A 14,488-nucleotide genomic window follows, 5' to 3' on the forward strand; every position below is an offset into this window, starting at 1 on the left:
ATATTTTCGTATGATTTTCATTCAAACTATGCTGTTACCATGGCAACACATTGATCAACAATGACGAAAGAGTAAGTATGCACATACCTGATCTACATACAATAGTGGTCATATGTGCCAATTTTTAAGCCAAATGCTTGAAAACTGAAGGAGTTAGGCTAATCAACACATTTTTGTATGATTGGTTAAAAAAATACTGTTGCCATGGCAACAGATTCATTACCACACACATCAAATGTGTTTTGTACAAATATACATTACATTGATCACATAACCCAAATTAAAACTGAATTGCTACAAAACTAAGAGAGTAGAGCAATCCACATTTTGCACGATTTTTATGAAAAATCTTCTGTTGCCATGGCAATGCATTATGAAATACTCATGAAAAGGGTCTCTTGCACATCTGCCTGTGATAGCAGTCACACATGCCAAATTTGAAGTTAATTGCTCATAAAATGACAAAGTTGTTCGATCCACAAGTTTTTATGAAAATATGCCGTTGCCATGGCAACGCATTATGCGATACTAATGAAAAAGGTGTCTTGCACATCTACCTTTGATAGCAGTCACACACGCCAAATTTGGGGTCAATTGCTCAAAAAATGAGAGAGGAGTTCGATCCACAACATTTTGTTAGATTTTTTAAAAATTTGTTGTTGCCATGGCAACTCATTATGCAATACTAACAAAAAGGTGTCTTGCACATCTCCCTTTGATAGCAGTCACACATGCTAAATTTGGGGATAATTGCTCAAAAAATGAGAGAGTAGTTCGATCCACAAGCTTTTACGAAAATATGCCATTGCCATGGCAACGCATTATGCAATACTAACGAAAAAGGTGTCTTGCACATCTACCTTTGATAGCGGTCACACATGCCAAATTTGGGGTCAATTGCTCAAAAATTGAGAGAGGAGTCCGACCCACAAGATCTTGCAACGGACCACCCGCCCGACCGACCAACCGACCGGCCAACCGACCGGCCACCCGACCTCAGGGTGATTCCTATATACCCCCCCCCCCCCTACACACTATGTGTGGGTGGGGGTATAATAAAGAGTTCTCCACCAAATTGATTCTGATGTTATTTCAATGAAGAATGGATGTTTCACCCAACAAGCTAAAATACTATTGCATTTTATCCCAGCAAAGTCCTAAAAAATTTTTTGGGCCACCTGTATAAGCTCACCGTAATATTGTCGTTTATCTATTTGCATCTAATCATCAAAGTGCCACAGTTTTCGTAGCATTGTGGTCTTTCCAAGCAAGTGTAAATGGCCCTATAGTACAAACTCAGCCAAATTTAGTGACATCTTATGAAAACGAGTAGCATTAGTTCTCACCTTTAAAGTGACATGGTGCAATCTGTATAGTCACGTAGATTATCAAAATTTGTGAACAGTTTTTGAATGCATACATTATAAATCAAAATCTGGAAGTCAATCACGAGCCCAAAATGTTCCTACACTCCTGTGCTATATACTACTTAACTACCCCCCCCCCCTCCCGAAAAAAAAAAAAATGTTTGTGAATCTAATGAAATTTTTTAACGATCAGACTGGTAAAGTCTTGGTTTGACACCTGGGTATATCCATATTTTTGCTAACAAATATTAACGAATTTTGAGCCTGTATATTTTTGTTACTCCCCTTTTGTAATTTCAACTGAAAGATTCGTATTACTGTTTTAGTGAAGTTTTCTTCTGTTGTTGTATAACGAGGGAACAACGTTATTTTCGGAGGCTGAATCTACCAATCTTTAGCAACACACCATGTAGATAAATTTACTACGTTAAACATAATGGAATTTGACTTTGGAGCAACAGCTAAGTTTGAAAGGCATCAAACATTTACATTTTTTTTTTTCGCCTGCGGATTCGTTCAACAATAATTGAAAGAAATGCCATGGCAAACTGTCAGTTTTTACTCTCACTAGAACAGTCTACTGCTAAAGTTCGTCTCCAGTTTTAAAAGGCATAGGTTTGTAAAGTGACCACAAAGTGTTCATCAAACTTCGAGATATTTGTTTTTTTGCGCCATGTGATACAGGAACAATGTAATAAAATATCTTGCAAGAGCTTACCTATGTCTGCCGATACATCTGCTTTTTTTTTTTGCGTTTTGTATTTTTACTTCTACATTATGTCGTGATCAGACCTTGTGAAATATATAGGCTCCTACGAAACCTGAATGTGAGCAAATAACATAGAACAGGTGAAAAATTAGCGGTTTGCTTCGACTATGTCTCCTTCACTTCTTTACACTAAACAGTTCAAAAAATGAAAAATAGTGACAATATACTAACCTGGACGTGAGCCGAATTCGTTTGTGAAGAGTGTGTATGTGAGAGTATGTATCCTATCTGCGTATAGAATATATGTTTATACCATAAGTGGGTTCGTGCGTGTGTGTGTGTGTGGGGGGGGGGGTGATAACTTCATTGGGCGAAACAACTTAGGATTATACTCGCTGAAAAACTTAGGATTATACTGTTTAAGGGCTTTGCAGCATTGTTGGAACCCCCTTATAATGATAAATAATAGTAGTAATAATAATATAATAAGAAGAATTTCCCATAGGCCTACTAGGCTCTTAGCTGGTTTAATATTCCTCTGAACAGACAGATTACTCCACTGCAATTGAATCAAACTCATAATGAGAGTGCTCTAATTTTTTTTTCAAAACATGATTATTCCATAAATATTCTTCAAATCTGCAGTTTGGATTTGATGATTCGATAGATACAGTTTGCTCTGGCTAGGTTATTATTCAAAACCTCTTCATACATTCACCTCCGACAAAATCGCTCTCATTACCTCTGCCAATTTTACCTCTGCCATTATTACCTTTGCCATTTTACCTCTGCCATTTTTACCTCTGCCATTTTTACCTCTGCCATCATTACCTCTGCCATTTTTACCTCTGCCATTATTACCTCTGCCATTTTTACCTCTGCCATTATTACTTCTGCCATTTTTACCTCTGCCATTTTTACCTCTGCCATTATTACCTCTGCCATTTTTACCTCTGCCATTTTTACCTGGCACCTCTCCCTTGCCCCCCCCCCCCCATGAATGTATTCAAGTTGTACATATTTGAAACTACAGTGACCAACATGCTTTCACATAGCACTACTATCCCTTCTGATTAACAAAGATCATTATTTAAAGCCTTCAAGATCCATCATACACAAACTTGCAAAGTTGCAGCCACCAATGGATGTACACTGTACATACTACAAGTTTGTACTAACTATAAAAGGGATGGTATTGGTGGAGATGAGGATTGTGCTTTTAACTTTTTGCCAGGATACCAAGAAACCACTTATGAAGTAGTGGAGCATAACATTCTAAGAGGAATTCCAAGTTTATTTGATGAAAATCGGTTTTGGAATGGCTGAGACATCTAAAAACAAAGTAAAACAATGCGATCGTAATAAAAGGTGGTTCCCACCTTTTATTAGGATTGCTCTGTTTTGGATATCTCAGCCATTTCAAAACCAATTTTCATCAAATAAATGGTGAATTCCCCTTGAAATCACATGCTCTTTCATATCTCATGAGAGGTTTCTAGTTATCTCACCAAAAAAAAAAGTTACAAACGTGAAGTTCCTAACCGAAACTATACGATCCCTCTACCTTCTCTGTTTCTCGAAAATAAGATTTTTCAAGATTCCTTAAAAATTCGGGGGCTTTGGGCCCCCTGGGGAGTCCCATGCATTTGAACAAACTAATGGTTTTATCACTATCTCTCTTCTACAGTTAATGTGTACATCACTGTGCCAACTTTCAAGCAGCACAAAATTTTATCTTATTACCAAAGGGATGCTACGTACCTGGTTTGGTGAAAAATCTGTCATGGGGTCTTATGCATGACACACATTGCAAGACACATGACCTATGCTGGATGATGAATGATCACAATGGTTCACCTGAAGCCTTTGGCTCAAGTGAGCTTAAAACTGATATTTCTTATGTATGAATAGACCTAAATGTAATGATTGAAATTTTCAGTGTGTCAGCCCTCTGAAGCCCTGTTTTATGGCTCTCACATGCATTTTATTCACTCTGCATTCCCAACATTTCTACAAACCCGATGGATTTTGAAGATGAGTCCTAGGGGACTTGATTTTTACCCGAGTTCTTAATAGACAAATTCAACCTTAATCATTGATCAACTTGCATGTGCTGCCTGTTGTGGGTATGTCAATTACATGGCATTGTGACTTAATTTTCATGGGACCTCATGAATACATACAATGTACATGTACCACTTTTGTCTACGGTGAGTATCTTCAGGTGTATACGCGATACAAATATGGAATGCTGAAAAAGAAAAAAGGTATTAATGTCAAAGAATTCTTTGATGCCATGCTTGTCACTATTTGAGATTTTACTGAGGGACTGTAATGCAGTCGTCGCTGGGGTGACAAGACCTTGTATCTGCAATTTTGGCGAAAATGACTTTTTCAGATTAATGGCCAAATAATGGGTTAAGTGATGTCCTGTCCAAATCCCAACTGTCTTACTACAAAAATGAAGCCACCACAGCAGGTCAAAGGAAAGGCTATCCCATTCGCCACAGTGCTTTGGCCGCCATGTTTTTTGGCTCTCCTGAACATTTGACATTTATACGAGGTCTTGTCGCCCTAGCGACGATATGTATATTACAGAAGGTGCCAAATTTTGAGCTATCACTGTAATTGATGAATGACTTTTGTAACATAATTATAATAATATATCAATTTATAAAGCACAAAACCTATAGACATATATTCTTCTGTGCTGCAAAAGCTTCTCATGTGCTTGATAATAATGAACAGTTAAATGAAAAGATGTGTTTTGAGTCATGATTTAAAGACTGCTACAGTTGGAGATTTCTGGACTTCTAATGGTAGATCATTCCAGAGTTTGGGAGCTGCACATGCAAATGCAAACATAAAATATGTACTTGAGAGAAAATCTTTGAAATGTATGTTTGTTTGTGTATTTATTTTTAGCCTAATTTAGTTTCAGGAGTAGGACTCCCATACAATCAACTTTGTATCCTCTATCCCTGAGTGATTCCTGCCACACTTGCTTTAAAAAAAAAATAGTTTCCAAGAAGATTGACAAACAAAAAAGTTTATTACATAGAGAATAGGTAACAAACAAATAACACAAATTGCAACAACCTGCCTCAGCCGAGGCTAAGCAAAGTTAAAAAACAACAACAAAACAAATCAGATATGGAATGAACTGCTGATTGATAAATACAATTAGGGTTAATACTAGTCTTGCTATCTTAGAAAGAAGACATCAAAGTAGAACTCACTGAGGCAGTCTGAAAGGGTACTCCTTGACCTCCATCAGGCTCTGTCTTGATGTACCTGGAGCAGGTGATGCTGTGTTCTAGAAAACAAACAATTATCAATTAATTCTATTTGGGAAAAGAAGATCTTTACCTTTGTGGAAGATGACTTGATTTTGTTCAGAAAATTCAAGAAATGAACTTGAGCATCATTCTGATCTCAGCCCTTATTGGGACAGAACTACAACTGTATGCTACTGTGGGGTATACATTGTAATTTAATACATTCCTGCTGTTGTTGGTCTCATCTCCATAGAGAGACAAATGAAACTATGCATATTGAAATCATATGCATGGCAAGCAAAGGTTGAATTGTACAGGCTGTATTCCCCCATATACCTAAGTAACTCTGTTCAAAAATACAATCCAACACAAAGTCTATGTTCATCATCAGATGCATTGTTACTCCAAACACCCAGAGTAAAACATGCATGGGGTGATCGTGCTTTCTCCGTTAATGGACTAAAATTGTGGAATCATAACTCTTCAATTGCCTGAAAAACAGTCAAAACTAGAAAAGGTCCGAGGTCGATTTGTGCTGGGGTGAAACTTCATTTGTCGAGACTGCACCTACTATGCAAAACAGCACAAGGCAGACGACTGGGAAGAAAGTCTGTAAATTTGTTTTCTTATTATGTTGTTGTGGTACTAGATCTTTGTACATAGCAGCCATCAGTATCACACAACTTTGAATGACTGTGTTATTTTAATGTATTTCTTTGTTTTGGCTACCACTGAAACAGCTCAAAATACATAAAGCTAGTCTGTTTGACAAAAGTTTTTTTAAGTACTTTGTAGGCAATAAGGTGATGATGACACCCCCATAATCAAGGATAACTGCCTGCATCTATGTATTCATCTTATGAAGAACTGATCAACACTGCAAGATTTATTTTAGAAAAAAACCCCAAAGGGCATGATTTTCAAGTGTCCCTTTGAGAAGCTTTATAACCCCTGAATGTGTAATTTCCCATAAGATGTAGGGGCAAATATCACCAAAAACACATTTATGATGTTAAAAAGTCAAATGAGAAATATCACCTCCACTATAGGGCTCACACCCGTAAATACAATGGAATGTCCCAGACCCCTTCACAAATTCGTACCAAAGATACCAAAATAAATGAAGAAAACAATTAATTAAAAATCAATGATGTAGTTTGGCAAAAAACTGAATAGCTGCAGATATTGAGTATGAATTCCTCTACAAACTGCATTTTAGTTGGAAGATGAAAGCTTTTCTAATGGAATTTGAGGGGACTATATTTCATTGGGTACGTGTACGGAAAATAGGTGATTTTTTGAGTGACATGAACTCGTAGTCTGGCTTTGCGGACCCCTGGACAGAATTTGAGCCAAAGATTCCACCTTGAAAATTTGATGGATGAAAGGGAATATCTCACTTATCCAGGTTAGTGACCTCATTTCTCCCAGCTATTTTACAGAATTTTTTGAAATTTGATTTTTAACACATATCCCTATGGGAAAATATTTATGGGTGTGAGCCCTGTATATAATTTTTGAATTACACTATTTTGCAACTCCTCGTGCAGCATGATTGTGAGCACATAAACTCATAATAGTGAGTTCGAGACCTGGACCGGGCAAGTTTGTTGCATCAAAAAGTTTCATTTATCGATTAGATCTATGTCATGTTTATCTCTACAGGTTCACTGCAGTAAAGTCCACTGGAGGTGGAGATCATCGAAGGAGAGACACAAAGATGGAGAAAGGGAAAGAGAGGGAGAGAAAATTTTTGAGCATATTTTTTTTCTTTTAGAAATAACCCCCCCCCCCCTCAATGCCACGCCCATTTTTTACTCAACTCCCATCAAAATTATAGCCCTCTTTTGGAATGTCAACCTATATAGCTGTTTTCACGCAATTTTAGTGGGGGGTACATATGGAAGTCTTTCCGTAAGCCTTTTGCTGGTGAAATACGCAATTTATAGAGGGGCGAAAATTTGGGTTTCTCTTCCATCGTTCCATGCCAGGCCTCTTTTGATAGTAAGATTTTGTATAAAGATACAAACAAGGGATGATGGTGGTTGCCTAGCAACAGAACAAAATCTTAACGTTTTGTTAAGAAAGTCATACTTTTTTATTATTACAGCGTGACACAGACGGTTTAAATTAGAATTATGAAGGCCATCATCCGAGTTATTTCATGATTCTGGTATCAAAAGAAAGCTCTTCAGTTGCTCTTCAAATAAAACAATTTAGAAAAAACTAGAAATGTCGCTATGGCGACTGATGCCTCCGCCATAATGCATGATTCTCCCAATAGGGGTATAGTACAATGTCTTTACAATGTGTGATCCATGACAGTTTCACATAACTGGCAAAAAATAAAAATATGACAGGTTTGTCAGAAATGACTTGAATGTTCACTTTCCTTGAACTGGGTTTGCTATAACTGTCAAAGAGTGCAGGTACACATATTTTATAAGTTTATGCATTGAGTAATTTCCAAGGTATGAAGAAAGAGTGTAATTACAGTACAAAATATATATATATATATATATATATATATATATATATATATTTTTATGTTTTTTTTTTTGGTTTTTTTTTTTTTGGGGGGGGGGACATTGAAACCTGGCCTTTGACCCTTAACCTTTGACCTTTGACATTCTGGCTGGAAATTTCCTGGAGAATCTCCATTAGGTAATGCATGCATATATCAACTTTGAAAACTAATAATGCAAGCATTTCATATACTAGTGTATGAGGGAAATAGTAAAATATTGAGGAGTTGACCTTGACCTTTGACCCCATGACTATTGACCTATGACCCCTAAATTTCCTAGATAATCTCTGCCAGTCAGTACATGCGTATGTACCAAGTTCCATGAAGATATATTGAACCATTTGTAAGAAAAGTGATATCACAACATTTTCACCTAACCTTTGACCTTTTGACCTTTGACCGTATGACATGAAACTCTCTGGAGAATCTTTATGCAGTAGTACATGTCTACACCAAGTTTCAAGAAAACACCTTAGGGCATTGCATACATGTAGATATTGGGGAAATAGCAACATTTTTAGCATTTGACCTTGACCTTTTGACCTTTGACCTCTTGCCAATGTCAAAAAAAATCTACTCAACTAATTGTCCCATCATACATCATCCTTGGACCAAGTTTGGTGAAAGCTGCTTCATCCAGTTTTGAGTTATCACGTAAACAGATAAATTTCAGGATTTGACCTTGATCTTTGACCTCCGTCCGATTTCACTAAAAAACTAATCGAGTAATTGTCCCATCATACATCATCCTCCGACAAAGTTTGGTGAAATTTGCTCGATCCAGTCTTGAGTTATCACGTAAACGGATACATTTTCACAATTTGACCTTGACCTTTGACCTTTGACCTTTGGCGGATTTCACCCAAAATCTAATCAACTAATTGCCCCATCATACTTTATACTGGGACCAAGTTTGGTAGAATTCAAGTCAATATTACTCAAGTTATCGCGTAAACGAAAGCGGACGGACGTACGGACGTACAGACGTACAGACGTACGTACGGACGTACGTACGGACGGACGGACAACCCGAAAACATAATGCCTCCGGCACCACTTCGTGGCGGAGGCATAAAAATTCCCTTCTACTTTTGAAGATATGGTTAGATATTCCTAGGGGTGCCGCAAACTGGACCCCTGCAGCAAACTGGTGCCCCAACTCTAGGTTAGGGTTGTATTAATGATTAAATTGGCCATTAAATTCAGTCGAGGGACATAAGGGAGTCCTTCCGAGACTAAAAAGTTGAAGACCAAAGAAAAAAAACGTGAGAATGGGAAGACAAAAGATGCTATGCTGTGGAAATCAGCCCCGCCGCTGTATCAATCTCGGGTAAACGCCATTTGGTGGGGCCGCATAATAGCGACCCCAACCCGTTCATTACTGATTACAGCGCTCCTGACTAGCTGGCCCTAGATTCTATACACATTTGTAGACCATGTCTAACGTTAAAGGGATGGTACAGTTATTGGTGGAGATGAAAATTGGGCTTTTAACTTTTTACGAGATACCAAGAAAACACTTATGATATAGTACAGAGCATACCATTTTAAGAGGAATTCAAAGTTTATTTGATGAAAATCGGGTTTGGAATGAATGAAACATCCAAAAACAAAGTAAGACAAAGCGATCGTAAGAAAGTGTGGGTCCCAAACTTTATTAGAATCGCTCTTTTTTGATATCTCAGCCATTTCAAAACCAATTTTCATCAAATAAACGTTGAATTCCTCATAGAATTGCATGCTCTTTCATATTTCATAAGAGGTTTCTCATTATCTCACCAAAAAATATTCGAAACCTGAAATTAGGTCTCAACCAAAACTGGGCAAAATCATGAAATAGGCCCCACCACAGTGTGCGTGCACCCGTGCGTTAGCAAGCAAGGGTAGGTCCTAAGGTTAGGTAGGGTTGTATTTACGGTTAAATTGGCCGTTAAATTAGTCGAGGGACATTAGGGAGTCCTTCCGAGAATAAAAAACGGGAGAAAGGGAGGACGAAAGATGCTATGCTGTGGAAATTGGCCCCACTGCTGTATCAATCTCATGTAAATGCCGTTTGGTGGGGCCGCATTCACGAGTATTATACTGTGGAAGGAAGCCCCGCTGCCGTGCTTACCTACCGATGAACGCCACACGGTGGGGCTGAATTCACGAGTACAAACAGGCGAACCGCAGCGCCGTAGTATTAGTACGGACACGCAGTGGTGGGGCATATTTCACGAGTATGCCAAACTGTACGATCCTGTTGCTTTAACGTTTAGATATGAATGTATTTCATGATAAAATCATGAAATATATTTTCTTCCTACCCCCCCCCCCCCATTTTTAAAACTTTTTTTAAAGGGGGTACATATCAGTCCGGGAAACCCGCTCATGAGGACTGCTCCCCCGTACGAGGACTGCCCCGCCTCATGAGGACTCCCCGTACGCCTCATGAGGCCCCGGGGGAGGGCCTCAAGAGGCCCCCTATTCACTTCTTATTCATCTCACATCTGACGTATAAATTGTCGCAACTTTGCACGGTGATTTTTTGTTACACACACATGTCCACTATCCATGATGAAAAGAAGAAAAAATCCTGTCTGTTTTTTTCTTCAAAAATCGAGTTTTAATCAACCGATGCAGAGCGCCCATCAAAACACGGGCACCAGCGTGTTCGCACAATGCAAGACTGCCGTACCTAGTGGCCTGATCCGACTAAATATTTTCGGTGCTTTTTTCTGCGGCTCTCACCTCTCCGCGCGCGAATCAGCCTCGTGAAGCTGAAGTCTGACATCTTTTCACACAAATTCGTAACGAGAAAAGTAAAATCAGTACTAACCTGATCTTGTGCATATATTCCAAATTACTATTCCACACTGATAGAGTAGGTGGGTACTCCAGTTTGTTAGCAAACTAATCACTTTGTAGGTATCAGAAGTGGATCTAGAGGGGGGGGGGGGTTGGGGGGGTTGCAACCCTCCCCCCCCCCCCAAAAAAAAAAAAAAAAAATCTGGGGACCATTTTTTAAAATCTTATCTTTTTTTTTAAACGCACAAGCTGTGAGATTTTCAGAGCGAGCATGCGCACGCACCGAAGGATACAGCATCCCCCGGTGCGCGCGCAAGCTCGCTCTGAAAATCTCTCAGCTTGCGCGCTGTCTGTAAGTGCTAATGGGTATGGGGATGCGTGATGTGATGTGACGTCTCGTCGCGGGATTCCAGAAAAAGCGCCCAAAGTTTAGCGGACGGCGGAATTGACAAAGAAAGTGAACCCATCATACCTACAAAGTGATTAGTTTGCTAACAAACTGGAGTACCCACCTACTCAATCAGTGTGGAATAGTATATTTGGAATATATGCACAAGATCAGGTTAGTACTGATTTTATTTTTCTCGTTACAAATTTGTGTAAAAAGATGTCAGACTTCAGCTTCACGAGGCTGATTCACGCGCGGAGAGGTGAGAGCCGCAGAAAAAAGCACCGAAAATATTTAGTCGGATCAGGCCGCTAGGTGCAGCAGTCTTGCATTGTGCGAACACGCTGGCGCCCGTGTTTTGATGGGCGCTCTGCATCGGTTGATTAAAACTCGATTTTTGAAGAAAAAAACAGACAGGATTTTTTCTTCTTTTCATCATGGATAGTGGACATATGTGTGTAACTGAAAATCACCGTGCAAAGTTGCGACAATTTATACGTCAGATGTGAGATGAATAAGAAGTGAATAGGGGGCCTCTTGAGGCCCTCCCCCGGGGGCCTCATGAGGCGTACCTACATGTACTACGGGGGGTCCTCATGAGGCGTACACGTTTTTTTTTTAGACGGCACAGATTGGGGCATGCCGCGTATTAAACCTATGGGAAACAGGTTGGGTTAGGTTTAGGGTTAGGGTTAGGGTTTCATGGTTAGGGTTAGAGCTAGGGTTAGGGTCCCCAATCCAACTGCCAATCTGTGCTGTCTAGTCCTCATGAGCGGGTTTCCCGGACTGATATGGAACTCTAGCCAAAATTTTACTCAACTACCTTGAACTAGAAATTTTAGACTAACAGTTAGTACTAACGTTCTCACTTTCATAGAATCTAGAAATCACTCGGGCTACTAGTCCGGAACAGAACAAAAGAAGAAGAGTTGCTCACTGGTACATTGCGTAGTCCCATACATTATTATGTGTGTTGGTTAAGCAGGTTATTCTTTTGGTTTGTGATCTCTCGAACGTTAGTCTAGCCTCTACTAGTCTAGGTATATACACGGCCCAGTCGCTGTAAAGAGGCGTCTTGTCTCTAGATGTCTAGTGTAGATCAAAAGGGTGAGAAACAGGTGAAATGATAATTATTTACCGGCTGGGCCATGATTTGCTTCCAGGTTCATCGGTCCTGTGCTGTGAAATCTAACAGTCGTCGTGGTGTCGACCATGTACAGTTGTCCGATGTGCCGGTGCGTACCGCGGTGCGAATAAATTAGCTGTGGATCAAAGATATAGAAGCGCACGCACACAGTGCGCTAAGAACACTCTTCCGATTTTACACGTAAACGGGCGTAGTACTACGCACACAGTGCGCTAAGAACACTCTTCCGATTTTACACGTAAACGGGCGTAGTACTACGCAACGGAGCCGAACGGCGGCCATTTTAGGATGCAAGCCGCTGCTGGATCGTCTCGTGGCCGTCTCGTGATATCACGTGGTCGTATACCGACATTATATCATACAGAGTATATTCTGCCTCCCTTTAAATTTCTTAATTCTTTTTACGGGGCATAAAAGGCTTCAGATGTATTTAGGACCTTGTTATATCATACAAGGGCCTCATTTCTGCTGCAGTATATATGATATAAAGATTTCTAATTGCAAAACTGAGCATAAACCTTTTTCATTTCTTGAAAAATCCACAACGGATATTTACCGAAACTTGACAGATAGCTAGCGCCCCTACGGTGATAGGATCTCAATTTAAAATGATCACCTATTAGCCGTAGAGCCTCAAAGTCCCGACATTTCGCATTTGTAAATCTTCTTTAAAAACATAAATCCAATAAGATAGAGCAAAGTAAGCGCTACAAAGATAAGTTTGCTTGGGGGCGGGGGGGGGGGGGGGGGGACTGGGACGAACTTTCACATTCAGCACTTTAATTGAAACTAACTCTAAGACAGCTTCTTAATCTTCAAAGGCCCACAACGGATTCTCATTAAGCTTGGTAGATAGGGTGATATGATATCCATTGTCAAAATGAGTCCACGTTATAAGGATATCAAAGTCCTCATTCTTTTTTTTTTTGACAAATCTTCTTCTTTAGAACCAAAAGGAACAAGCTACTATTAAGCTATAGTGCTATATACCTACCCCAAACAATACATCACAGGTCTCATAATGTATTTCTTTATGTTGTTATGAATAGCGCCCCCATGTAATGACCTTGACATATTTCAATTAAAGTATAACAAACGATTAGATTTGACTTACATATCATTTGTGGCAAATATATAGACATGTATACTGGGGATGAAGACAGTATACAGAAAAATCATGTTAACTGAATTTTTAGAGGGAGACATTGAAGAAACTCACAGCTGAAAAATCATGTTTTAAAAGCATATTTCCTATGTATTTCCTTATATTTTGGTCAATAGCACCCTCCGTGGGTGACATTAAGAAAATTCAAATGTGAGGACATGTAGTGAGTCGCTCTATGTGCCAAATATGACGCTGATACATCAAAGTAACAAAGTTATATAGGGTGGCACAATGTACTATATACCCCCACCCCCTTTGGCCTGGGAAGGGTCAAAATAGCGGGTGCACGTCACGAGACCGACACCCACGAGTCATACAGCCCACAAGTCATACAGCTCACAAGTCATATACAGCCCACGAGTCATACAGCTCACAAGTCATACAGCCCACTAGTTATACAGCCCACGAGTTCGACACTGAGTAAATAAAGCCCATGAGTTCGACATCAAGTAAAATAAGCCCACGAGTTATACGGCCCATGAGTTCGACACTACGCACAAAAGGCTCACGAGACCGACACTAAGCACTAGAAAGCCCATGAGACCGACACTACGCTTAAAAGGCTCACGAGTCCGACATTAGGCAAAAGAGGCTCACGAGACCGACACTGGGCAAAAGAGGCTCACGAGACCGACACTAGGCAAAGAAGGCCCACGAGACCGACACAGTGCCGTATATTAAGAGAGTCTGGCCAACTCGGTTTTTGGCTTATGTGTTTTGAAGCCTGTGATTGGTCAAAAGCTGGTCCCGTGATCTACAGGCGCCATGTCGTTACCAAAGTCAATCACGCGGGCGCGAGCAAAGCTCATACGCAGTGCCCATTGTTCATTACGCGCAGCTTTGTACGCGCTAATTTTGTTTGCCTTTGGGAAATCCCCAATATCAGTCACGGTGCAGCGGGGATGATGAATTGTCATTGCCGTTGTCTACTTTATTGAAGTAGAAGGTATATAATATATTATTTCTAAAGTTATTTTGATGTGTTTCTGCGAAAAACTGAAGATTTGTCATGCCTAAATTCCTGCCCAGCATGGTGTTGCTTGAACCACCTGACTCATGTGTAATGATGCACCGCTTTCCGACAGAGCCAAAACGAAGGGAACAAAAAGTGAGAAATCAGT

General features: G+C 39.8%; 1 protein-coding gene across 2 annotated transcripts in view; it reads right to left on the reverse strand.

Moving 5' to 3' along the window:
* Positions 1-12,285, reverse strand: part of LOC139744121 (general transcription factor IIF subunit 1-like) — a 76,214-nt gene extending 63,929 nt beyond the window's left edge. For both annotated transcript variants that reach the window (XM_071654578.1, XM_071654576.1), the window contains exons 1-2: positions 12,194-12,285; positions 5,316-5,392 (exon numbers count right to left, since the gene is read on the reverse strand). In XM_071654578.1, coding sequence (XP_071510679.1) covers positions 5,316-5,392; positions 12,194-12,205 — 89 coding nt within the window. In that variant the 5' untranslated portion in view covers positions 12,206-12,285. The remainder of the gene's footprint in view (positions 1-5,315; positions 5,393-12,193) is intronic.
* Positions 12,286-14,488: the final 2,203 nt, after the last annotated feature.

This window comes from Diadema antillarum, unplaced genomic scaffold (assembly GCF_040938485.1).
Source record: "Diadema antillarum isolate AM-2024a unplaced genomic scaffold, OU_Dant_1.0 seq00001137_RagTag, whole genome shotgun sequence".
Lineage (NCBI taxonomy): Eukaryota > Metazoa > Echinodermata > Echinoidea > Diadematoida > Diadematidae > Diadema > Diadema antillarum.